The sequence below is a fragment of the Carassius gibelio genome, chromosome B23, assembly GCF_023724105.1.
Source record: "Carassius gibelio isolate Cgi1373 ecotype wild population from Czech Republic chromosome B23, carGib1.2-hapl.c, whole genome shotgun sequence".
NCBI lineage: Eukaryota > Metazoa > Chordata > Actinopteri > Cypriniformes > Cyprinidae > Carassius > Carassius gibelio.
The window spans coordinates 24,110,671-24,136,849 of NC_068418.1; the positions used below are offsets into that span (position 1 = coordinate 24,110,671).

Consider the following 26,179-nt stretch of genomic DNA (forward strand, 5'->3'; position numbering starts at 1 on the left):
CTTGACTATTACTTACACAAAGTCATTCTTGTCGTTGTGCAGCGTGAAGGTGTCTGTGTTGCAGGGGATGTCCACCCTGACATTACCGTCGGAGAGATGGATGACAAGAGCTGCCCCATCACCCCCAGTACACCTCATATCATCCACACTGGTGTAAATGTCTGAGAGACTCCAGACAAAATCGCTGGAGGAAACAGACACACCTGCGTCACTACTGGAAGACTGCTGAATGACTGGGAACAAGGTCAGCTGACCAGGCTGAAGATTAGCCTCGTATCTAAGAGTGAAGAACAAGAGTGAATGGACCTTATAAAGCACAGTAAAAACAGTAATATTATGAAATGTTCTATTATTTCAAATTTTCATGTGTGTGTGTCAAAAAATAAGCTGGCTAAGGTTCATTTTAAGGCTTTACATGAATCAGACATATTGGATTGAACAAAACATTGATTTAAAAAATTTTCTTTAGTTCTTTTAGCTTATTCAGATTAATATAATACATTTTACAATTCCAGGGAATCTGCATTTTTTTCTAAAGTGAATCAGAATAAGTGAATAATCAATAATGTAAACAATGATTTGTCAAGATTACGCAATTTTTTGGTAAATTTGTAATAACTGTACAACACTGGGTCAAATAGGGAGTTTGTTTTAAATCTGATGTTATCCTCCTTATTTTTCCTGTAAGAGCTATTTGTAAATTGGCTGTGTCTGGGATAATCAACTTCTAGCTATGTTTAGTTGTACAAAACAGCTTGTTTTGCAGCTTGATATTGCAAACTAGTGTTTCCTAAAGAATAATTTTAATATAGTATCTTAGTTTTGAACACAGTGGCTTGTAGTGTAAACAGTACTCTTTGCTGCACTTTGTTATTCTACTTGCTATTTCCCGACGGCAACTAATGAACCGGAAGTCTTGCACATTTACAGAACACAGCTTTCGCATTAAAAAATAAGGCAGATAAATAAACTATTTAAAATACACTGTGCATTAAATGATGCAAGGCCAAGTGCTGAGCACCCCTCAAGCAGGTTATGACGAAAATAGCTTGTTGTGATTATTCTAGACTTCAGGCAGTCTAAAAATGAAAGCCTCTGAAATTATTTTCTTCAGCCATTCATATAACACTAACCCTAAGAATTTTTTTCTTTTTAAGAAAAAATTTAATAAAATGATATGAGAACAATATTTGAGAATTTGAATTTTTCAAGGATTATCCTTGAAAATAACTTCATATTTATCTTCCATTATAAGATTTTAGTTAATCCGACCCCTAGTTCCTATACATGATCCAGTGGTTAAAAAAGAATAAAATAAAAAAAAAAAGAAGCAAGAAAAGAAGCATACTATAATTTAAACCTTATGGTCGGGAGTTCGTTTAAAAAGTTTGAGCGAGCAGAATGCCTGTCTTAGTGAGTAAGCACCACTAAAATGTTAACAAACATGGCCTAAAGGTGATTTGTCAGTGATGAGATGTTTGTGACTTATGTTCCAGACTAACTAGTTTAACAACTGCTAAGCACTAGTCTACAAGAAGCAGACAAAAAAAAAAAAAAAGGAGTTAAAATTGTGCATACTTCTTCCATTTGAATGATGCCAGTCCTCCTCTCTGCAGTAGTAGGTGGCCCTCTTTGAGACTGTCAGGAGTGGGAGGCAGGTGTTCAGTTTGCATTTCAACCGAGTTCACATTCTCGAGAAGGCTGTAGATGTTATTGAAGATGACCTGATTTACCAGCTGCATGATCTGAAGGTCATCCCAAACACAGTTTGATCTATTATCATCAGATAAGCATGCAAACTCATAATAAAATCGATTTAGAAATGGCAGCAGATCGGCTATGTATTTAAATAAATATTTTTACAAGAAATGTACTCAACCTCATTCCATCCAAGATGTAGATTAGTTTGTTTGTTCATCAGAACAGATTTGGAGCAATGTAGCATTACTTGCTCACCAATGTTCTTCTGCAATGAAAGAGAATAAGAGTCTGACGGCAATGTTTCACCATGAAAAATTTTGTCATAAATCACTTACTCCCATGGCGTTCCAGACTCATAAAAGCTCCGTTTATCTTCTGAACACAATTTAAGATATTTTGGATGAAAACCTGGAGGCTTGAGACTGTCCCATAGACGGAAACACTTTTTATAGCGAATAAAACAAAATTAACAACCTTATTCAATAATTCCTTTATCAACGGTCTCCTCTGTGTCACTCTATATCACCGTGCTGCATGTGCTCTTCTGTGTCATCCGCGCCACAAGGATGCGCTGTTTAAATTCAAATCAAAGCTTTGAAAAGCAAAGCATCAAAGCTTTTTCCCATCATTTCATATAACCCAGATTGCACGTCTGATGGCAGATGGAGTATTCCGATGATGACTTTTCATTCCTTTGAGGACCTTGACACTGTTATTTATTTGGCAGTCTATGGGACAGTCTAAAGCCTGCAGGATTTCATCCAAAATATCTTAAATTGTTTTCCGAAGTCAAACTTTTATGGGTTTGGAACAACATGGAGGTAAGATTTATGACAAAATTTTTATTTTGGGGTGGAGTAACCCTTTAATAAAGGATTTGTTTCTTAAAAACAAGCAGCTTTACATTTCACAAAATGTTCCAGATGGACTGGAGTCATATGATTATTTTTATTATATGCTTGGACTCTCATTCTGACGGCACCTATTCACTGAAGAGGAACCATTGGTAAGCAAGTGATGTAATGCTACTTTTATCGAAATCAAGTAAATAAACAAACTCATCTACAACTCGGATAGCCTGAGGGTGAGTAAATTAGCATTTTTGGGGTGAACTATTCCTTTAATGATCTGGTACAGAATTGAAATTCAGTCCCCGTCGCATGTGATGTTCTCACCTGCTGCTTGTCCTCTAAGGACGCCGCTTCCAGCTCATAGTCAGAACGATCTCTAAACGAAATCGAGAACCTGGTACCTGGTGCATCGTGGCAGTTTTTCACCTCAGAAAAACAGAGCTGTCGTTTCACAATGCCTTTCTCGATGCTGCACAAAAGGCTTGTGCTGAAATCAATCTGAAGCAAAAAGATGTATTTGTTATATGTGATTTCTAGAGACCAGAGCTGGATAAGAGCAGTTCAGTGTGTAGATACACACCTGCAACACCCGTTTCTGCCATATGTACCGGTTGAACTTACGAACACTGAAGTTGTACCGTGACTGTTTTTCCTACAACAGAGATATCAATGACAATGTTAAAAAAAGAGTTCAAAAAATAACTATAATACTTCCTCTTAAAAACTTGACGAGGACTGATTACAATCTCCATAGAGAGCCGCTCATAATATTAGGGCTAGCACCACGAAGACTGGTTGAACAACTAATCATTTCCTTAAAAAGAACTGTGTCAAAACATTTCAAAGCTCTTAAGTAAAATATGTGACTAATTCAGTCAAGCTGTGGTCCAAATGGCTTACACACCCATTTTGCTAATATATTTTATGATTTAAAAAAAAAATCAATGCTATTGAGATCTTTAAATCTTCATTTAACATTAAGGTCAAGAGTTTTAAACATAGCCCATACTGTACCTCCGGCTCAGGGTTCCTCTGCTTGTGTAACATGCCATTGTTAGCCCGCATCAAAGCTTCATCGATACTCATTTGGCCTGATTTCACCCAGTTCATGACATTCAGCTGCATTTCGTTGCTAAGCTGTAGAAACAATGAGAGTTTAAGTCAAGAGCTGTGATTATTCATAAGACAAGCACATGCAGTCTCCTTGCAACAACGGTGTCTGGTAACTACGAACTCGCTCACAAATTGTTGAAATGAGGAAGTTTACCTTTTTCTATGATAGTTCACATCAGATTTGTGGACACCAATTTATATGACACGTGGTTGCGCTTCTTGTACATTTGAACTTTTTATTACACATTATAGAGACAATGTTTTTTTTCTTTTGTTAAATGTCATATTAAATGCACTAATTTGTTAATGAAAGTGAAAATTCATAACATTAGATTAATTTACAGCCCTGTCAAATGTTTTTGACATTTGATGGTCCTACCCATTTTATGTATTCACATAAACAGTTTATTTCAAAGATGATCTGTTCTATTTCAACAAAGTTGTTGTTAAACAGACCTCTTTATACATTGAATACTTGCTAAATAAACCTGTTATTAATAATAAAAAAGGTCCTTACCTGAGGAACATGCACTGTCTTTCTGTTATCCATGCTTTTTCATTGGACTTGAAGCATGTTAGATCACCCATCAAGTGTTGTCAAATAGTAAACTTACTGAGGACTGCATACATCTGAAACGGGATGCATGTTTATGTGAGAGAGAACTAGGTATGCTTGTATGGCATGCAGATTTATTACTAGGCAACTTCCTTAAATGCGTCTTACCTGAAGGGGGGGAAAATAGAAAAAGATGAAGTCATACACCTCCTCCCTTTATCTGAGTTTTCATCTTTCTTTGGGACACGCAATGTCCGTCCCTCGATTGCAGAGTAAGAGTGATTCTCTGCTGTTGTCTCCATACTGTATATACAGTAGTTGTTTTGTACTCTCGCATTTTAAATAAAACATGTATTTCCGAATAAGTTTCAAATTTGTAACCATTTCAACCGTTAGATGGCGTACATCCGACAGAAATACCGCGCTGCAGTCAAAAAGACGATAAAATAAAGTGCGAAATATATGTATAGTGTGATTTTTAAAGATGCTTGATACAACACATTTAGATCAGTGCATTTAAACAATCAGCATGAAGCATTTCAGCTTAAATATTCTCTACTGTAATATTTTATAGGTTAAAGCTCTAACCTGTAAAGACAACACTTAATTGAATAAATATATAGTAAAAAAACCAAAAAAAAAAACAAGTTGAAGTCAAGTATAGTGTCTCATTGAACCTAATGAGCCTAAATCCTTATATTTATCTGTTTTCTCAAAAAAAAAAAAAAAAAAAACAATAATACAAAATTCTATCAAAATTATGAAATCAGGGATTAAACATGTGTGTGTGTGTGTGTGTGTGTGTGTGTGTAATAGCCTAACGCAAACAAATCTGTAAACAGACACAAAGGCTTGTCTTTCTTCATGATTTTAGCAAAGTGCTGAAGATCTGCGGCGCCTCCTACCGTTTAGACTCGGGACTAAATTTATTGAGGATGAATCTCACTTTCATTTCTGTAAAAAAAGATCTGCTATGTGGCATGCAAAGGGATTGTCCTGGCCTGGTCCGACCTTTATTTACTGTCTATGGGTCCGACCGTCCGGAGTGAAGAACACTTCTGGTTCTCTGTGAGTATTTTCTATTTATTTGTGATTTACCGATGGTTTCCTATACGATAATAAATTTTTACCTCCGTATAAAGTTTTTCTTTCTTTCTTTAAATAAACTTTTATATCCTGAAAATTAAACAAAATTAGTACTCACAGGCCTATCGTCGACAAACCAAAAGATACTCCTCAGGCAGACAGTCAGAAAATTACCGTTGAGATTTAAAAATCTGAGATTCCCGCTTCAGGATCGTGATGGCGGTCCAGGCAATTTGTAGTTGCATCCAGAGATATAGTTTAACTCGATATTTGCCACGGTAATAAAAAGGAACAAAATAAAACGACATAAATTCCAGAAGTTAATTTCACTATTATTTTGCTACGTTGTAGTGAATATTCATGAAAGTAGTGAAAGACTTTAGTGAAAGACGGTTAAACTTAACCGAAGAAGAACCAACGCAGATTCATTCAAACAGTCTGAAATTAGTGATCGCCAGTTCAAACTCTGAAATATCAGAATATTTAAAATATGTAATTTATTTGGCTGTAAAGCAATTTTCGAGATGTGTTGTCGAATGAATGAGTGTGAAAACAGTCCAATAAAAACGTTTAAAATTACAGTAAATTATAAGTGGCGTTTGTGACTAGAAATATATTGCGGGCCAACTGCTTTATGGATAACGTTAACTATTTTACCGTTAAGGTAACTCTTTCATATAAAAACTGTCGCAAAGACCTAACTTTATACATTTTCTGGATTAAAGTTTTTTTATACAGAACAGAGATGACAATCAAGTACTTTGGCATAAATTGCTGTTTCTAGACACTACAGTATTTCATTTTCAAACATAAAATTATTTTTTATTACCTTATATATGACATGAATTTAAACACAAGCCCAGATATGACCTTGATTCGACTTTTGTTTCTAGGAAAAGGAAACTGTAGAAGTTAACACACCAGTACGACCAGTTTATGATACAGTAAGTGTTGTTAGTAACTTTTGAAGTATGCCATACCTACTGTGGTATATTGTTACAAAACTGTACATGCCCATATTCTTGTTAAGTCGTGACGTAAGAAATGCTGTTTCCGGGTCCAAGCCTCAACTCATTAATACCAAAGATTATAGTATACTCTTAAAAGGATCTCAACAGCCGTTTATGAGCACTGTTTATTCAAATTAAACATTTAAGCTAACAATTAAAAATCTTATGGTGTACACTACAGTCTTCATGCTCACAGCGTCCCAGACACAAATAATTTATATATTTATTTATCTATATTTTTATTGTCTGGGTATCTGGGATTTCGGAATACATTTCAGGGCTCCAGACTGCACCCAAAAGGTCGCATTTTGTGACCAGTTTTTTTCTGCCAGTGCGTCTAATTTTTTGTGAGCAGTCACACTGGAGTGACCACCATGTTGCCCAACTCTTAAGCTCTGCCATTTCTGTTGCATTTGAGAAACATCAAACGGAAAGCAAAACTAAACTGTGCTATGTTTCAGATGCGCTGCGCGGACCGTTTATCAGCCTAGAACAGCTTTACTCAGCAGCCAAATGCAACAGTGCTACGAGATCCAGTGAGAAGCATTTGAATTTGCTGCTCAGTGATAAGATTACTGGGAGGTCTAGTGAGAATCATTCAAACTCAGAAATCTCTGTTATAAACAGTACTGACATACTTCACTAAACCAGAAGCGGTAGCTAACTGTAACCATGGTGTTGTGGTAAAAATACTCCAATGCATTATATCAATCATTTCAGGGTTTGTACAACCTTTTGAGAGAGAAATTCAAGCACTTTTCAATGACTTTCAAGCATTTCACACAACTATTTCCAGCACTTTAAAGCTCTAAGATGATCCAGTTTGAATGTTATTTTTTATGGTATGAACAAAACTTTGTGGTAAACAAACACTCATGTAAACTTTTAAAAATGCATCAAATCACACTTATAACTAGACAGCAGTAGAGGAGCACTTTCGGCTTATTAGTCATTAATTTATACTTTTCTCTATATTTTGAAATTTATAAAATCACTATTAAAAAAAATATCAAATCATCAAGAAATCAGATTTTCTCAGTTTTAAACTTTTTGTGTGGATGAAGTAAAAAAAAGTGTCAAACTTTATTTCAATTTGCTACTAAATCACACAAATGTTAGTCTGGAAGCCTGTAATTTTTTTTGGTAGATTTATATTACCCTGTGAGTGTATATTAGCACCGTTTGTTGTTTTCTTGTGGTATCTCATAGTGTTTGGACATGGAAGCGTCGATGTATGACATCAGACTTAACAATCAGATATCCAGTCAAAGCCCTGGCCATATCAGTAAACAGTTTTAGCATTATCTACAGTACATTGTTCAATTCAGAATTGCATAGGGTGTATTGTTATTGTTTGCCTTTTCAGCCATGGCATCCTCCGGTAATCCACTAAATGAGGAGCTCCAGTGCTCCATCTGTCTGGATGTGTTCAATGATCCGGTCACCACTCCATGTGGACACAACTTCTGCAGAACCTGCCTGAACAAATGCTGGAAAACCAATCCACGCTGTTTCTGCCCAAATTGTAATGCAATATTCAACAAAAGACCTCATCTCAAGATTAATACAACACTCAGAGAGGTTGTACAACACTTTAAGGAGAAGCTTAAACTAGAAACACCTGAGGTGTTCTGTGACATCTGCGATGAAAGTAAGCAGAAAGCCCTTAAGAGCTGCTTGGTGTGTCAAAGCTCTTACTGTGAAGCTCACCTGAAACCTCATCACAGAGTCCCACGTCTAAAGAAACACACACTGATCAATGCTGTGGAGAATCTGGAGCATTATATATGCCAGAAACACGAGAGACCATTGGAGTTGTTCTGCAGAGATGACCAGACGTGTGTGTGTCTGTCCTGCACTGACGGTGACCACAGAAATCACAGCACTGTTCCTATAAAGGAGGAGAGTCAAGAGAAGAAGGCAAGAAATACAAACACTATAAAAGAGCCCATGAAATGCAATGCATGTTGACAGGTTGAAGATCTCGCCCATCTTTTATTCCATCTCCTAGAAGTTTTTCAAATCTAAGTTACCCTTTAAACGGTCAGACATGGATTAAAATATACAAAAACACAATTTTGAATTTCTGGGGTCTTTAAATGATTTAAAGAATTCATTTAAGGCTCTATTTAATTTGAGAGATAAATGCTTCTATGGTTTTCTCTGTTTGTAGCATCAGATCGTTAAGACGCAGACATATTTGCAGCAGATGATCGAGGACAGAATGAAGAAGACTCAAGAGATCATGCTCTCAGTAGAGATGAGAAAGGTGAATAGAAAATCAAATAATGTAAAATTACTAGTGTTCTAACATTTCTATCTTCTTTATAATGGTTTTTGAATGAACCCATATCTAAATACTTAAAAGATTAATCATATAATTGATCTCACAGAAAGAGAAATCAACCAGTGATGAGCTCTTCACTGATCTAAGCCGCTCCTTTGAGAGTTTTAAGTCTGAGCTGCTGGACAAAATGGAGAAGCAGCAGAAATCAACAGAGAAACAGGCCAAAGATCTTATTAAAGAGCTGCAGCAGGAAATCTCTCAGCTAAAGAGGAGACACATTGAGCTGGAACAGCTCTCAAAGACTGAGGATGATCTCCACCTCCTACAGGTCTGTGAACATCTCTCATTTATGATAAAGCATATGCGTTATAAAACGCTTTTCATGCTGATACATTTTTTTCTATCTCCTGTTGTAGATGTACTCATCCATTTGCACTTCTACACTACCCAAAAACTGGACAGAGATCAGTACTGACTTTAATACGAATGTGTGCACTCTCAATAAAGCTCTAATTCAGCTGAAGGAATTTGAAATTGCACATAAAAGTCTTGGCCAAACTGGTAAGTCAATATGAAACCCTGTGTATAAACTACATTTGTTCATGGGTTAAATGCAGCATGTGACATGCTTTTCAGAGGGAAAAAAATGTGGACACCGATTAGTTTGTAAAATTAAAGTTTAGACTAGAATTTAAAGTAAATACACATACATTAAGGTCACTGAATGAACATAAAAAATTATAATTTCAAATGAGAGTATAAGTATTTGAATATAACTATAGCACCTTTCATCATAAAATACTTTTAGCATAAAACTGGTGATACAATTGTCCATTTATATTGTAACATTAAATAAACCACACTGATTTTCCACCAACAGTGACATAAATAGGCCAAGTGCAACTCTTGATTTTTTTCTTCATTTTTACAAACTGAGGGACGAGTCAGCATCATTGTCTGAGGTCAATAGATTCAGCAATATGTAATAGTTGTTTCTCAAAGTCTCATTGACATTTGTGTCCACAGTGTTGAAGATGATGCAGCAGTATGCAGGTACAGTCTGTAAACTGCATTTCTCATATACAGCACACTTACTTTGCATTTATAAACTAATTTGCTGAATGCTTTTTCATATTCTCTGATCTCTCTCTTAGTGGACGTGACTCTAGATCCCGATACAGCTTATCCTGAACTCATCTTGTCTAAGGATGGAAAACAGGTCCTTCATGGAAACGTTAAACAGAGCCTTCCTAACTATCCAAAGAGATTTGATTCATGTTTAGATATTCTGGGAAAAGAGGCTTTCTCTTCAGGGAAATTTTATTTTGAGGTGCAGGTGAAGGGCAAGACTGAGTGGGATTTAGGAGTGGCCAGAGAATCCATCAATAGGAAGGGGAAGGTCAGACTGAGTCCTGAGGATGGATGCTGGACTTTGGTTCTGAGGAATGAGAATCAATATAAAGCTTGTGAAAATCCCTGTGTCTCTTTGTCTCAGAGAGAGACGCTTGAGAAGGTTGGTGTGTTTGTGGATTATGAGGAGGGTCTGGTCTCTTTTTATGACGTGGGGTCCAGCTCTCATATCTACTCTTTCACTGGTCAGTCTTTCACTGACAAACTCTATCCATTCCTCAGCCCATGTTATAATGATGAAGGTAAAAACTCAAGCCCACTGATCCTTTCACCTGTCCTTTCAAATAAATGAATAAACATACCAAACATGAAACATTGATCTGAAAAATAAAATATGCACAATGTTGTAAAAGGACAAGAAAAAAAAAAACATCCACCGGATGTTTATGTGACTAATCTGGAGTCGGGTGAAAATGACATCATGTCAATGTCAAGAAATGTAAAATTTGTGCTGCTTGTTGCATGCCCCAAATAAAGACTAGTAGATCATTGACGTACAGTGATGATGAGGTCTGGTGTATGCAGTCTGAAGTTGAACTCTGTAGCCCAAATCTGTTTGGTCTGATTGGGAGCGCCCTGGTCCACCGGATAGTTCATGTACTTCTTATACTGCAGAGTCCAACGAAGAGACTGAAGGGAGACAAGTGTAAATGCCATTAATGACAATGAACAAAAAATGATAATAATGAATAATTGTTGATCATTTTGCATAGCAGTGCCTGTTCTGATTAAAGCAACAGCTTTGTTGGGAAGAAATTAAAACTAAACTAACTTTTCTCTACATAACATTTTCTCTACTGGTTTTCCATTCTCATAAGACATATAGTAACCATCACTTTTTCCTCATATGTCCAAAAAACTTTTTAACTCTCTTTATAAATTCTGTACTATGAATATTTTTTAACCCCCACACTTGCTTTCAGTCATCCATCATTGCCATAATTTTCACTGCACATTTATATTCATAATGCAAACAACTACATTTTGGTTGATAGAATTTTTGCAATTTCACAAATTAATGAATATTCAACCAATTCCACAAAAATTAGGTGCAATAGCTTGATTGTTTTGTGCTTTTTTTCCCCCTAAAATAAAACAAAACAAACAAAATAAACTATATTTATGGGAAACAGATGCAACATAAGCTAATGAAGTTTCATGAACCCCAGGCCTCATAACAAAATGATTTTTGACAAATGCAGCAACCAATTCAGAAATTTTGGGACATAATAACCAGAAACAGAGTCTTTGTGGGACTGTTTGCTAGTCAAACTCCACTCACTCTTTTGCGGGTTGAACTGGAGAAGATTCCGGTTCTTTCTCAAGATGATTTTAGCACTCCAGTGTAGTGCATAACCATTGCTTCATAAAACAGACTAGCCATGCGCTGCTTCGATCTTCTGTTCTTCAAGACGACGGTGGAGAATTACAAGGTCCATGACGATCCCAGATTTCTTTAATTTTGTCATTTTATATTGATAAACAATAAATAAGCATCAAATTAAATACACAAATTACATACAATTAAATAGTCTACAGTCCACGGCCCTGCAGAACTGTTATGATTAAACATAAAAAATGTATTATAGCTGCAATTTCAAATAAAAACTGATTATTAAATTAGACAACAACGGAATTCATTAATTAATAGTTGGGTCTGTGTGCTGTGCACAAAGAGTTTTTGTTGAGCTCACTTTACAGATAGAAAAACATTGTTTTTGTAGTATAATCCATAGCATATATATAGAGCAAGTGACTTTTAAAAAGAAAGTCTTTCTTGTATCAGATACAGACAAGATCTAAACCCCAAAATCATGTTTTACTGATCACAGTTTGACTTTTCTCTAGAGTGAATTCGTAGTTGATGTTCTTTTACACTCTCTGCCCGTGTGAAACTCTTTCCACACTCGTGGCAGGTATAAGGTTTCTCTCCGGTGTGAACTCTCATGTGCACATTAAGGATGCCTTTATGTGCAAAACTCTTCCCACACTGAGTGCATGTGTACGGTTTCTCTCCAGTATGAACTTTCAGGTGATCCTTAAGGTAATGTTTACCAATGAAACTCTTCTCACACTCAGGGCACGTGAACGGCTTCTCTCCAGTGTGAGTTCTCATGTGAATATTAAGTCTTCCTTGGCGTGTGAAACTCTTTCCACACTCATGGCACGAGTAAGGTTTCTCTCCGGTGTGAGATCTCATGTGCGTGTCAAGGTGTCCTCTTTGGGAGAAAATCCTCCCACACTCAGTGCATGTGTACGGCTTCTCTCCAGTATGAATTTTCAGGTGATTCTTAAGATATAGTTTAATACTGAAACTCTTTCCACATTGGGGGCACAGGAAAGGTTTCTCTCCCGTATGGACTCTCATGTGCACATTAAGGCTTCCTTGACGTGTGAAACTCTTTCCACATTCATGGCAGGCAAAAGGTTTCTCTCCGGTGTGAACCTTCATATGCATTTCAAGCTGTTCCCTTTGTAAAAAACTCCTTCCACACTGAGGGCATTTGTATGGTTTTTGACCTTGCTGAACTAAACTCGTTCCACATTCATGGCCTGTGGAAGACGTTTCTTCACTTAAAACCTCATGAGGTTCCTGATGCTGATGCATCTCCTCCACTTCACTCAGCACTTCACTTTCCTCTTTTAAGTCTAGAATTAAAAACACAGTACTTAGTCAAAAATCAATCATATGGTGACAAATGTAAAGCAAAAAAGAAATGGAGGGCAACTACTTATCTTGCTTTTTGCAGAAAACAAGACCTTGAGCATCTACTTTACATGCTTAGAGTAAATTCTGTTGTGTTTATACAATTCGTTAATTAGTCTACTCGGTCTCACCCTATAGCTCAATTCAATTTCTCTTCTGTCATCAACACCATACGTAGATACGCTGTTTACACTTTGATTACAATGTAAACTACGTATCTGCATACATACAGTGCATTGCATAAGGTGCTTACATATGTGATACTCTTCAAAATTGTGCTATAGGGTGACGCAGAGAAGAGGAATTGTTGAATTAAGTTGCTATTTTTATTTTCTTTGCGCACAAAAATATTTTCGTAGCTTTGTAAAATTGCGGTTGAGCCACTGAAGTCACATGGATTATTTTAACGATACATTGCTTCGTTTTTCGGAGCCTTGATCGTGTCAGGATCATTGTTGTCTATGAGAGGGACAGAGAGCTCTCGAAATGCATCAAAAATATCTTAATTTGTGTTGCGAAGATTAAAGTCTTCCAGGTTTGGAATGATATGAGGGTGAGCACTTATTGACAATTTTCATTTTGGGGTGAACTATCCCTTTAAGTAGCAGATTTTGAAGCTGAATGTAAATTGACCCTCAAATTAAACCTTCTCTTGGATTTAACTGTAGCGTAAGATACAAAAATACATTTATATTTTTTTTTCATAGCCTTCAGTTTTGAGAGACAACATGGATAAGAAATAAAGTTTTCCCCTAAAATACAAGCAAGATATAAATTGCATATAATAAAACTAGCAATTATTACATCCCTTTAATTAAAACATCATGGTTAAAAGCCAGACTTTTGCACATAGGTAACAAATAACATTAAAAACAATGACTTTGAAACCATCTTCCTTGTAACCGGTATTGACAAGGCAGATAAATAAAATAAAAATGTACAAAGGAAATTACCTGATGGAATAAAAACATCATCATCATCATCATCATCGCTCTGTTCTTCATCAGCTGTGGTTTCTCTTTTCATCTTGGCTAGGTTCCTGCAGTCCTCCAGATTCACTGTGCACGTCTTAAGTGCTGTCTGCTCTTCTTCAGCGTTACCGTCTGAACCCAAAGACTCTGCAGAGATCTGATCAGTGGATTCATGACTCTCTTGAGTGTCAGTGTAACAAAGTAAACTGAGGCTGGTCTCTGAGTCCTGTGTGTTTCTGGATCTCTGATCTCTGATGCTCCAGACTGACTCAGTCACACCCACTGAAACCTTTTCCATCGCCTAAGAAACAAAGAACCACAGTGGCAATACATGTATATAATGACATGCTCGGTCATTATGTGTGACAGAAATGCTTGAAGCTTCCACTAACCCTTACAATATCTCCTTAGAAAATACTGATACATTTAAGCAGTGCGGTCTCTTCATCTGCAAAGAAACTCATCTTTGCATGAGCCAATGTTTAATATAAATGACATTTATATTCATTTATTGAACAAATTTGTTACTGGTTTACACTGGCTATAAACAGATCATGAAGCATAATCAGTTGGAAACGATTTGAAACGTGAGAATAGAATTAAAAAAAAATCTATTTAAGAAGTTCAGTTCAGAAAGGAAAAACTGGAAAGAGGAGCGCGCACAATCATTCAGAATTAACGTTACGTGAATCTGGTTCATGTACAAACCTCTCTGCTCAGTTTTTTGTCTCTCTCCATCAGCTTTACTTCCAGTGACGCCTCCCTTTTTTCTTCAGCTGACAGATTTACGTTATGAAACCATCAATATGCAGCATGGACAGATATAGTATCCTTCATTTACTACTGTTACATTTTAAACATTCTATTCTCAAAATTCTGCTGGTTTCTTCGGAAACTAAGCACTGTCTGAACTGTAAAAAAAAAAAAAATGTCAGCTGCTTCGTTTCGTTTAGAGGAGAGTTTAAACTACAAAATCGGACACTACTGCCATCTATTGGGTACACAATCACAACACCCTTCATCTCTGGAATAACTTTCCAAACACTGCTGCGTTGGAAAACGTTCGTGCATCTTTTGTTTCGAGCGCGTTTCAAATCGTCAAAGTCACGTGATTTCATTCACAGAGGTGTGTCTTTTACCTGATCTCGGTTTTATATATTTGTGTACATTTTTAAAGAAAAATAAAAGAAAGAGTATTCTGTGATTGGTCCGTTTACTCAAACTGTAAGGGTGGCCGGATCGATCTAAATATCGATAGTATCGATGCCAACACTGGTATTGATATCGGATCTATACAATTGTAATTGAATCTATGTATTAATTTAAATATCTCTCATCTACGTTCATTATACTTTGCTCGGGTCTTATACCTCTACATTGAGCAAACGCTACTTTTACATCCTGGACCACTTTGCTACTGATTCAGACCAGCACAAACTGAATATTGTATATCACAAGGATTTCTGAAATAAATAACAAAACACCTGAATAAAATATTCAGAATAAAAAACTAAAGTGGCTTCTGCATCATTAAAGCTGTTGTGTTGAGCCCTGAAAAATGTTCCTTTCACAGCTTAAGTATGAAAACTATCAACAATGGACAACATAACACGGAACATTTTGAAATAAATAAATGAAAGCAATCTTAATTATTCAGAATCAATTTCTTTTTAACTCAACTAAAGTGAAATAATGAGCATATTTCCACTTTGAGAAACTCGTGTTGCTCTCGCCTTGACTGCCGCACATACTTGAATAAACGGAAACACGCCCACGGTGCGTCATCATGTTTACAGTGGTTGGCATCAGGGACGTCGGACTGGGGGTAAAACCAGTACTGATTACCATGGCCCCAAAGGAAGAGAGGGCCCCTGAAAAGTCTGGAATATATATATATTTTTTTTGGGGGGGGGGGGGGGGGGGGGGGGGTATGGGGGGGATCTTGTGCAGCGCCCCTGGTTGGCATCCACCGATCCTACAATGCGTCACTGCTGCAAACAGGTTAGGCTGCACTTAAGTCAAATTTTATACATTTTTAAAAAAGTAAGGGACAATGCACCATATGGTCATGGTAACAGAGTTAATTTATTTAAAAAGTAATGCGTTACAGTATTAGTTACTGTCAAAAGGAACTGCGTTAACACGTTACTGCCCAACATTGGAAAACACTCTTAGAAAAAAGGGTTCATTGGGGTTCTATATAGAACCAAATGATTCGCGATCCCGCTCCGAACTCCCGAACTGATTCAAATGATTTGCGATCCTGCTCCGAACTCCCGAACTGATTCAAATGATTTGCGATCCTGCTCCGAACTCCCGAACTGACTCAAATGATCCGCGAAGCCGCTCTGAACTCCCGAACTGACTCAAATGATTCGCGAACCACAAACTGACTAATGATTCGCCATGCTCCAAACTTCCAAACTGACTCAAATGATTCGCGAACCAGCTACGAACTCCCAAACTGACATAAATGATTCACGCTCCGAACTCCCAAACTGACTCCCATGATTCGCGAAACCGCGTTGAACTCCCAAACTGACTCAAATGATTCGCGAACCCGCTCCGAACTCCCGAACTGATTCGTTTCGCGATGCCGCTCCGACCTCCCGAACTGATTCAAATGATTTGCGATCCCCAAACTGACTCAAATGATTCGCGATCCCGCTCCGAACTCCCGAACTGATTCAAATGATTCGCGATCCCGCTCCGAGGAAATATGCATTACTGTTAAAAGTAACTTTTTAGTTATTTTTTAAAAGAGCTTTCTTTAATGTTCCCATTAATGCGCTTTTATGTATTATGGTCTATACAAACACAAAGTAAAACAGAAAGTAATTTGTATACACTATTTTGATTGAGGCACACCAGCACAAACTGAATATTGTATATCACAGGTATTTCTGAAATAAATAACAAAACAGCTGAATAAAATATTCAGAATAAAAAACTAAAGTGGCTTCTGCACCATAAAAGCTGTTGTGTTGAGCCCTTAAAAATGTTCCTTTCACAGCTTAAGTATGAAAACTATCAACAATGGACAACATAACACAGAACATTTTAAAATAAATAAATGAAAGCAATCTGAATTATTCAGAATCAATTTCGAGAAACATATATATGTTTAAAAATGAAATCTATGTTATCTAAGGAGCTGACTGAAAGCCGGCGACTCCACAGTAGAGACAGGCTGCATGTTTTCAACAATGATTCACCTGTATGAGAAAAACATGCAGAGTATCACTTAAGACACTTTGCTGTAGACCCATTCCACATAATAATATTAATTAAAACTGTAAGTTAACACGTATGTTTCCGTGAGTAGGCTACAGTTTACAAATCCATGGGAACGGATTGCGAAAGTGTGCGTGCAGATTATGAATTCGCAAGTACAGATTTAAAAACTGAGGGTACGGTTTACAAAATCTGTGCCCACGGATTGGAAATTCGTCTGCTAGGATAGGACATTCGAACCAGAAAGACACATTACATTACATAAAAGGTTTTTGTCTTTATGCTCAACTAAAGTGAAACAATGAGCGTATTTCCACTTTGAAAAACTCTTGTTGCTCTCGCCTTGACTCGCCATGACTGCCGCACATACATGAATAAATGGAAACACGCCTGCAGTGCGTCTTCGTGTTTACAGTGGTTGGTTTCCACCAATCCTACAATGTGTCACTGCTGCAAACAGGTCAGGCTGCACTTCAGTCGAAATTAATTAATTAAAAAAAAAGTAACGGACAATACACAATATGGTAATGGTAACGGAGTTAATTTATTTTAAAAGTAATGCGTTACATTGTTGTATTTGAAATTTAGCTAGCAGGAAACACAAATTAAGTAAGTTGTATTTTGCTGGGCCTACACTCTTAAAAATAAAGGTGCTTCATGATGCCATTGAAGAACCATTTTGTCTAAATGGTTCCATAAAGAATCTTTAACATCTGATGAACCTTTCTGTTTCTCTAAAGGTTCTTTGTGGCGAAAGAAGGTTCTTCAGATTTTAAAGGGGTAAGAAAGATATGGTTCTTTATAGAACCTTAGACTGAATGGCTCTTTGTGGAACCAAAAATGGTTCTTCTATGGCATCGCTGTGAAGAACTTTTTAAAGCACCTGTATTTTTAAGAGTGTATATTCTCTTTTGAGTTAACAATCCAAAGAAAAGTGTCAAAATCAAACCCATAGGCTAAAAGAAGAGTTAAAAAAGAATTTAAAAAAGAGCTGACAAATAAGAACAAACATAAACTGACCATTAAAACACTGAGCTCACAAGACTAAATAATGGTACAGCAAGCAGTTTCTGAGATACACTGTAGATATTTGAAACCAACACGCAAACAAACCCAGACAGACAGGATATGAATAAAGCATGAAAGACCTTTATTGTTAATTAACATTAGTTTCATGATTATTTTTAACTCTAAATGATCATTTCATTTAGTAAATATTCTTATATCCTGGAGACAGCTGAGAGCTTTAGCAGGAATTACAATGACTTAAAAGAAAGCTTTTTTACTTCGGTTTGACCACAATATCAGCGACTCCGTGCACTTGAGTGAGCAGACGGCAGTCCATCGATGCCAGGAGCTTCTGAGAGCCGGCGACAGTGGGGACAAACTTCTCTGTCAGTGTAACCGTCGCAAGCTTATCCACATCACTGAGAAACACACATGTAGATTAGAAACTGTCTGGAAGCTTTTCACTCTTTAAATACAGTTCATCATATTTAATGTACAGCTCACACACATGAAGCAAATCTGCATGAAGTGCATGCTCTTAAACACTGAAAGTCTTACCCATACGCGACCTTCCTGACGCTCTGCATTCCCAATCCCTCTATACGGAACAGAACGTTCCTCAACACTTGTGACAGAGGGTTCTGGAACGTGATCTTGACTGTCAGCTCTTTACCCACCACAGCGTCCCCTAGAGGCTGAAACAGTCAAAACACAATCAATGGAGGGAGATTTTTCAAATCAAGGACACTTTAATTCTCAAATCTCATTTGTGATTTAAATATGGTGCTTTTAGATGCATTGAACCAGGTTGAACATCAACAGATTTGAGAGTAAGAAAGATATAAGAAAGTGTTGTGCTTGTTAAAGGTCCCAGATAAAGACTAGTGGCTCCTCGACGTACAGTGATGATGAGGTCTGGTGTGCGCAGCCTGAAGTTGAACTGTGTGGCCAGAATCTGTTGTGTCTCGTTGACCCGTCCGGTGACCGCCAGATTCAGAGCGCCCTGGTCCACCAGATGGTTCATGTACTCCACATACTGCAGAGTCCAAGGAATAACCTTGGCTGAACCGAGAGAAAAGAAACATGGCATTAATGATTATAATGGAATATTTCATGGTCATTTTGTACAGTCATTTTGCTCACTGCTCATAATTTTAAACATGCATGCAAATTCAATTAACCCCTCAAACCTGTGCACCAGCTTGAGAACTTTGTGTTGATTTGTGTCTTTTCCCTCTAAAAAACACTACATTTAACCCTCTCAGGCTCAAATTAAGTTTTAGTAACTTTTTAAGACGGAAAACAGATGCAACATTATCTAACTGAGATCCATCCATAATACATAAAGTTGATCAGATTGTTGTTCATATACAGCAATATCCATTTAAAATTATTTCCACTTTTAGATGCACAACAGCTTATCAGCTTAACTCTTTTCCTTATTTAAACCCTAAACAGTTCAAAGTTTGTGAAGTTCAACACCAACTACAAGTAGGTATCACCATCAGGTCATTTTTGAGAAATGCAGCTACTAATTGAGACAGTTTGGGGCACAATAAGCAGAAGAACGTCTCTGGTGGGACTGTAAAACTCACTCTCTTGTGGTCTGAGGTTGAGAGGGATCCGATCCTTCTTCACAGTGGATTTCAGCACGCCGGTGTAGTACATGACCATCACCTCACACAGCAGACTGGCCGTGCGCTGACTTGAGCTCCTGTTCTTCAGGATGATGGAGAGTTTGGCATCTCCACCGATACGAGGTCCTTCCCCGTCCATGACAAACTCAACGCTCACGTCATTGCTGGTGGGAGACGGATACAAAGTGGGTTTGGAGCCGAAGCGACTGGCCCTTTCCACAGCAATGCGCTCCTCCGCTGAACCTGACGGACGTGATCAGACAGTAAAGAGGAGACTGAGTTCTTCTGAAATATTCCCTCCAAACCCATCAATATAAAGTGTGCTGCTTACAGTCAGATCCAGATTATCAACATTAACTGCTGCTTCCAATGTTTTCTCATTTTAAGTTCACCTTTTTTTGTAATTGGGTCTCATCTTTCATCTTCTTGTATATTATATGTTTTTATGCGTGCTTGTGTAATGGATTTTTTTATTGTAAATAATTTTGAGCTGCATTGCTTGCATCCGTGATATTATCCTTAACTAAAACGAACATTAAAAATATGATGTTACTTGAAATAAAATAAATGTTAACTGAAAATATAAATAAAACTTATTTTATTTCAGCTAGTTGCAAATGTAACATTTAATTAATACATTTAAACTTGAAATACTTAAATGACTGTAACTAAAATTTTAGTTCATTATTATTGAATATGCATGAAAGTAAGAAACAATCCCCATTGGAAGCATGTTAAATTGTTTCTAGGAAAGCAGCTCTAGGTTTTGGACCAGATGCATTGGTTTTGTTACCTTCTGGGTATTTGTAGAGGTGTGTGATGTCCACACGAGCATCAGATCCCACAGCTTTAGTGCTGATGCTCTGACCGATGGAGTTCTTCTCCACATTAACCTGACTGAAGCTTCCATCGGGTTTCTTCTGCCAGTAGATCCTGTCACTGTTCACCTGAGACACACAGTGAAGCCGTTTCAGTCTTTCAGAAGACGTTCAGACACAAATGATGGTGAGAAGAGCTTGATATGAAAGCGCTCACTTCAGCAAAGACAAACGGAGTGTCGAATTTCAGCTCGACGTGTCCGTTGCGGACGGCGAAAACAGAAGTGGGACCGCAGCGGTACGAACCCTGGCTGGGCTCCTGAGGGGTCGCGTCCACCACCTGCCACCCGCCGTAACCAGCCGGGAGGTCCGGACGGGTCATCCAGGACTCGTTCCACACGTGGAAGTTCCTACAGGAGAGTTATATCAAGTGTTGTTGTTAGTCTGCAATTTACACAAATAAAGCAGAATAGCCCTAAAACAAGACCTCAAACTTTTAGTTTGATTGTTTTGATTTGTTTCCCTTATTATGGATTTGAAAGTTTTCTTTAATGCAGTGTTTAACATAGCTCTAAGTGAATGAAAACATCCTTGAAAAGTTTTGAATCTTAAAGTGCACCATGTATGAAGTTATTGTCTCTCAAACAAAAGTATCATACCAGACAGAGTCGCTGGTCTTGTCTTTGATAATTTCCAGCTTGTCATCAATATAAATGTCTGTGGTCAAGGAAAGGTCCGTGTCGTGAGCCGAGTTGAAGTTGGTCACACAGCGGGTGGGAATACCAAGACATCTCAACACTGAGATAGACACAACATTTTATTCCTTAAAACATGATACAAATATATTTTTAATAGAGTGATAGAAAGAGCAATGAATCCAAGCGTACCAGAATTGGTGACTCCTGCATAGACCCAGCACTGAGCGTATCTGACAGGTTTCCCTGAGCTTTTGTAATACTGTCTCAGGATGTCCCCGCTGCCGCTCCAGGCCGTGGGGGACGTCCCGCCCTCATAGCTGTCCTTCCAGCTACCCATCAGAACACCGTAGTCATCGTTGGAGTTCACCTGTCACAGAAGAGCAGAGAAGCTAATGAAAAACAGCTGCTTTCAGCTCTTTAACCGTGCATCACACTTTTGTTGTTCTGTTGTTTTGTGTCCTGTGTATGAACACAGAAGGTTCATAAGAACCTAAAAAAAACTGCCAGATGCTGGCTACTGTATTTCACCTTCTCAAATCATAATCATGATTTCTTATGAATCCATGTGATCGTGACTCACCAGAGCAGATATCATTCTGGACACAATCACTGGATCTCTCCATTCGGTCATAGCCACCTGACCTCTCTCCAGAATGAACAGACATGCTTCCAGGATCTCCTGTTCAAACTGATCAAACAAATGCAAAATAATCCAAATCAGAATCATGAATCCATCAACTGGAAATAATTATAGAATCATAGATATTACCAGAATTTGATTGAAACTGATAAACAATTACATAATACACAATAATATTATAATTACGTTAATAAAAATATTTAATATTATTGTTGTTGCTTATTTTTATTGTTATTTATATTTATTATATTAATTATGTTAATATTTATTGTTACTATTATTATTTGTTATTTCCATTATATTATAATTGTATTATTATTATTATTATTATTAGATTTATAGACAATAATACATATGAAAAAAACAATTGCATGGCAATGGTGACGACGACAATGATGATGATGATACAAATTAATAATAATAGTAATAGTTATAATAATAATAATATAAATATAGATAATAATAGAATGTGTTCAAACCAGTAGACATACTTAATAATAATAAATTAAATTAATAAAAACAATCATCATCATCACAACTAAAAGATTAATAATAATGAAGATACTGCTAATAATAATCAGCATCATCGTCATTACAGATCATAGAATTACAGATAACACTAGAATCTAAAAATTAAATGATTACATTTAAAAACAATAATAACCATTGAAACAACAACAATAAAACAATTATAGAAAATAACAGATCTGTTCAAACTGGTAAAAGAAAAGCATAATAATAATAATAATAATTATTATTATTATTATTATTATTGTTGTTATTATTATTCAAAATTCAAAATTCAAACTATAATAATAATAAGAGTGGCTGTGTTTCCACACCTGGGCAAAGTTCCATGTTCTGGTTCCAATCTGCTGCTCAGTTCCGTAGTAAATTCTGCCCATGCTGTTCAGGACGTACTCTTTCCTCTCTGCTTCATTATCCAGATACACGGCATCATCTGAGGACAGACACGTGGATGTTGTGTCACTTCATTAATGTTAATGTGATTGTTCTTGATTGAGCGTGTACCTTCACACCAGGGGTTGAAGAGCAGGTAGACGTCGTTGGGGGTGCAGGGGAACAGCAGCTTGCCCTTGGGTGAGAAAGACTCCACGGTCACCTTGTAGCAGCCGATGGAGGCGGCCGGAAGAGTGTTGACCGCCAGCCGCACACGCTTGTCTTTCTGCTCCACAATCTTCATCTCCCAGCGGCCGTCTTCCAGGACGTCCACTAACGGGACAGAGATGAGAATCCCAGTGCTGCTGCTGAAGATGGGCTCTGTGTGGAAAACACAACCAAGACGTGGAAACATTCAGTCAGATGAACAACTTCTTAATGATTTAGCTTTAACTGAATCATCTGTCTGTGACTCGGCTGGAGATCCATTAAGAAATAAGACTCAAGGAGCAGCTGGATTAGACGGATGAGGTCACATAATCACTAGTCCTGCTCCAAACCCAAGCACTTCATGACCCACATCCATTACCAATCAATAGATTCATCTGTCAGGGCTTCTTCTCCAAGTAACCGTCAGAATGTCTGGGCGTCTTTCTCTCTGTGTCACACACTGGTTTGTCAGTCAATGCTAATGTATCAGACTCCAGATAAAAAACACTGAATGAAAAACATGTTTCTGTAGCCACTGCATGTCTGTGTTTTATGAGTTTTCACAAGATATCCAACAAAACTCAGTTAGAAACAAACAGGACTTAAGTCTGTTATCTTGTTGAGATGTCTGACTTCTTAGTATGTGTCAAATTAAGATTTAAAAGGTAACGAGTCATTTCTGAGCACCTGGTGATGTGAAATGGGAATATAATGACTGTTGTCAAACAGGTTGTGTGCCAGCTCACTCACCTAACTTCAGCTGCAGCTGCAGATTGTCAGATCTGGGGTTGAAGGGTCTGGAGAACTCGATCCACATCTGGAAGGTCTGTCCTCTGCGGACGATCAGCTTGTCGCTGAAGTAAGCGTCTGTGTGATGCTCGCGGCGGTTCGGTCCATCCTTGGATTTCAGGAAGTCGACGGAGAGAACTGTCAGAAGTGTGTCTGTGAATGAGAGAGGAAACGTTTACATCTCCCTGAAAGCATCAAATCTCAGTTTGGACTCTTTTTCATGCAGTCTCCCTCCTCCTCTTCCTCTTCCTCTTCCTCTTCTTCCTCACCTGGAGTCGCAGCTGCAGAAACACTGGCACTGGGGACTCCAGTAGTGCTGCGGTTAAATCGAGACATTTCTACGAGCAGACTGAAAGAAAGAAAAAAACTATATGTTAAATGCTTTTTCAATCAGCCAATAAATATATATATAAAATATTAAATAACATAAATGTAATAAATAAATAAATATCAAAATTGTAACAAATACATTTCTAATAAATGAAACTAAATGTTATTTTTTTTTAAATCAAGTATTCAATAAAAAATATAATAATAATTTAGTCGAGCCAGACAGAGAAGGAAGTCTTCCCAGAATGCACCTTCAGCACTAAATGCTGTGAAGATCATCATAGTAAAGAATCAAATACTAAAACACAATCATGTGTCTTTTCTTGTTATGTTTCCTCATCGAAATGTCACGGCAAATCCTGCTGACCGATAACCTGACCTCATGATCCTCTCATGTATAAATTCATACAGAGATTAATGACAAACTCTTTGTCTTACAGTGAACATTTAAATCAGTACAATTATAAAATCATTATCGAGAGTTTCTTGCTTCTCCTCCCAAACCGAACGGCGAGTCATTATCATATTTCTCTTAGACTCACAGCTGAATAAGAATCTATGGAGCAGCTGGATTAAAGTGCATGACATCATCCAGCTGCTGAACCGGACACATTCATCACGTGTAAACCCATCCAGACACATCAGCCTGCGCTCAGACTGGACGTGGTGTTTAAACGGATCATTCAAATGGGCAAAAAATCAAAATAAAAAAGAGTTTGACACTCTCAAAAATAAAGGATCCAAATAGGGGTTTTCACACTGATGTCACAGAAGAACCAATTTGAGTTCTGAAAAGAACATTTCTGAGAACAGTTCTCAAAAGAATGCTTTATCTTCTAGTGCAAAGAAGATTTGAACAGTTTCCACTAATAAGAAGGTTTTATGGAATGGAAAGATTTGACGGATGTTAAAGGTTCTTCATCAAACCATCGATGCCAGTGAAGAACCTTTATTTTTAAGAATGTATAATAACTATAATTTTTAAATAATCAATAAATGGGTCTCAAAGTTAAGCATATCTAAGTATAAATGCATATGTTATAATATATGGATCAAAGTTTTGTAGTTTAACTAAGCTTAATTGTTTTATATAAAGTGTGTTAGAAGGAATGTTGGCAAGGCTTCAGGTGACTGAACACTGAAAATCTACAGCTTTGTTCTCAGATAGATTCTGAAGGTTTTTATAGAAGGTTATGTTCATATATCATTCACCTGGATTTAAACAGCATATTATTCCTAAAAATCTTATTAAAACTGCGTTTTCCCCAACTCTTGATAAAAAAAAAAAAAGAATTATTAACCTAGCTTTATCCAATGTGCCTATTTAATTACATAACGTCTTATTTTGCGTACTTCAACATAAAATATGAGAATAACATAACATATATAGTGCACTATAATTTTTGCAATTCTTAATTTAAGATATTCTCCTGTATTGTATTGCTTTAATGCAGTAATGGTGCTCTATATATTTTCAGTATATTCATTTTGAAGCGTAAGTTTCTTAAGAAAGAGTGCTGATAAATGCAGTGTGTGTTACCTGTGTGTTGCTGGAGTCCAGGAGCTGTGACAGACGTCTGGTGTGTGTTCTGATGAATGCTCGTGGCTCTTATTTAAGTGTGTGTTGACACTCCTCCTTCATTACAGAGGAGGTGACAGGCTGAAAAACAATCATGAATGCATGCATCAGAATCAGATCAAAATCTGTGAATCACATAGAGAAAATAATTCATACAAAAGCCACGACAATAAATATGTTTCTGCTGCCTGAAAGCAATTAACAATCTGTTCAACAAGAATATAAGCCTTAAAAATTGCATATTATTATTGTTGTTGTTAAGCATGCACAATTATCATTATTATAAAAATTACATTATGAGTAGTATTAGTATTTATAAGGCTTCAGAAATGGCAATAATTATAATAATCATATTAAATCTGTTTAACAAACATATTTTATTAGTAAAAGTTCTTAAACGTGGTACAAAATAATGTGTTATTATTATTATTATTATTATAATTAAACATGTAGAAATAGCAATATGATAATAACAATTATTATTATTATTATTATTATTATTGTTATTTCTGAAGCCTTATAGAGTAAATACTATTACTCAATTACATTTTCATAATAATAATAATAATAATAATAATAATAATGTGCCAATTTTACGGCCTATATTTTTGTATTTTTATATCACTATAAACCTTTTATTTCTT

General features: G+C 36.8%; 4 protein-coding genes across 7 annotated transcripts in view; 1 reads left to right on the top strand and 3 right to left on the bottom strand.

Moving 5' to 3' along the window:
- The window catches only part of LOC128011215 (uncharacterized), a 39,042-nt gene extending 34,268 nt beyond the window's left edge, over nt 1-4,774 (bottom strand). Inside the window, exons 1-6 of the mRNA XM_052593394.1 lie at nt 4,183-4,774; nt 3,567-3,689; nt 3,133-3,204; nt 2,877-3,050; nt 1,579-1,745; nt 17-277 (exon numbers count right to left, since the gene is read on the bottom strand). Of these exons, the coding sequence (XP_052449354.1) occupies nt 17-277; nt 1,579-1,745; nt 2,877-3,050; nt 3,133-3,204; nt 3,567-3,689; nt 4,183-4,215 (830 nt within the window). The 5' untranslated portion in view covers nt 4,216-4,774. The remainder of the gene's footprint in view (nt 1-16; nt 278-1,578; nt 1,746-2,876; nt 3,051-3,132; nt 3,205-3,566; nt 3,690-4,182) is intronic.
- Nucleotides 4,775-5,040: 266 nt separating this feature from the next.
- LOC128012154 (E3 ubiquitin-protein ligase TRIM69) lies at nt 5,041-10,385 on the top strand. Of its 3 annotated transcripts, XM_052595202.1 has the most exons (9): nt 5,041-5,289; nt 6,201-6,251; nt 7,527-7,602; nt 7,684-8,237; nt 8,491-8,586; nt 8,711-8,932; nt 9,021-9,165; nt 9,631-9,657; nt 9,759-10,385. In XM_052595202.1, exons 1-9 carry the CDS (start codon nt 5,248-5,250, stop codon nt 10,304-10,306), a joined length of 1,761 nt encoding a protein of 586 aa, XP_052451162.1. In that variant the 5' UTR covers nt 5,041-5,247; the 3' UTR covers nt 10,307-10,385. The 3 variants fall into 3 exon arrangements, with proteins under 3 accessions (XP_052451162.1, XP_052451164.1, XP_052451165.1); XM_052595205.1 differs by lacking the exon at nt 7,527-7,602 and having other exon boundaries at nt 5,174-5,289; XM_052595204.1 differs by lacking the exons at nt 6,201-6,251; nt 7,527-7,602 and having other exon boundaries at nt 5,164-5,289.
- A 1,067-nt stretch (nt 10,386-11,452) lies between these two features.
- On the bottom strand, nt 11,453-14,640 carry LOC128012155 (gastrula zinc finger protein XlCGF8.2DB). 2 transcript variants are annotated; one of them, XM_052595206.1, is made up of 3 exons: nt 14,401-14,640; nt 13,675-13,993; nt 11,453-12,663 (listed from the first exon to the last, which is right to left on the bottom strand). In XM_052595206.1, the coding sequence occupies exons 1-3, from the start codon at nt 14,428-14,430 to the stop codon at nt 11,834-11,836; spliced, it is 1,179 nt and encodes a 392-aa protein (XP_052451166.1). In that variant the 5' UTR covers nt 14,431-14,640; the 3' UTR covers nt 11,453-11,833. The 2 variants fall into 2 exon arrangements, with proteins under 2 accessions (XP_052451166.1, XP_052451167.1); XM_052595207.1 differs by lacking the exon at nt 14,401-14,640 and adding an exon at nt 14,085-14,361.
- A 3,415-nt stretch (nt 14,641-18,055) lies between these two features.
- Nucleotides 18,056-23,975, bottom strand: LOC128011230 (protein-glutamine gamma-glutamyltransferase K). Its single transcript, XM_052593412.1, has 13 exons — nt 23,896-23,975; nt 23,588-23,779; nt 22,760-23,008; nt 22,570-22,688; nt 21,668-21,775; nt 21,277-21,454; nt 21,049-21,187; nt 20,607-20,799; nt 20,365-20,518; nt 19,530-19,814; nt 18,836-18,996; nt 18,493-18,629; nt 18,056-18,353 (listed from the first exon to the last, which is right to left on the bottom strand). The coding sequence occupies exons 1-13, from the start codon at nt 23,960-23,962 to the stop codon at nt 18,209-18,211; spliced, it is 2,127 nt and encodes a 708-aa protein (XP_052449372.1). The 5' UTR covers nt 23,963-23,975; the 3' UTR covers nt 18,056-18,208.
- Nucleotides 23,976-26,179: the final 2,204 nt, after the last annotated feature.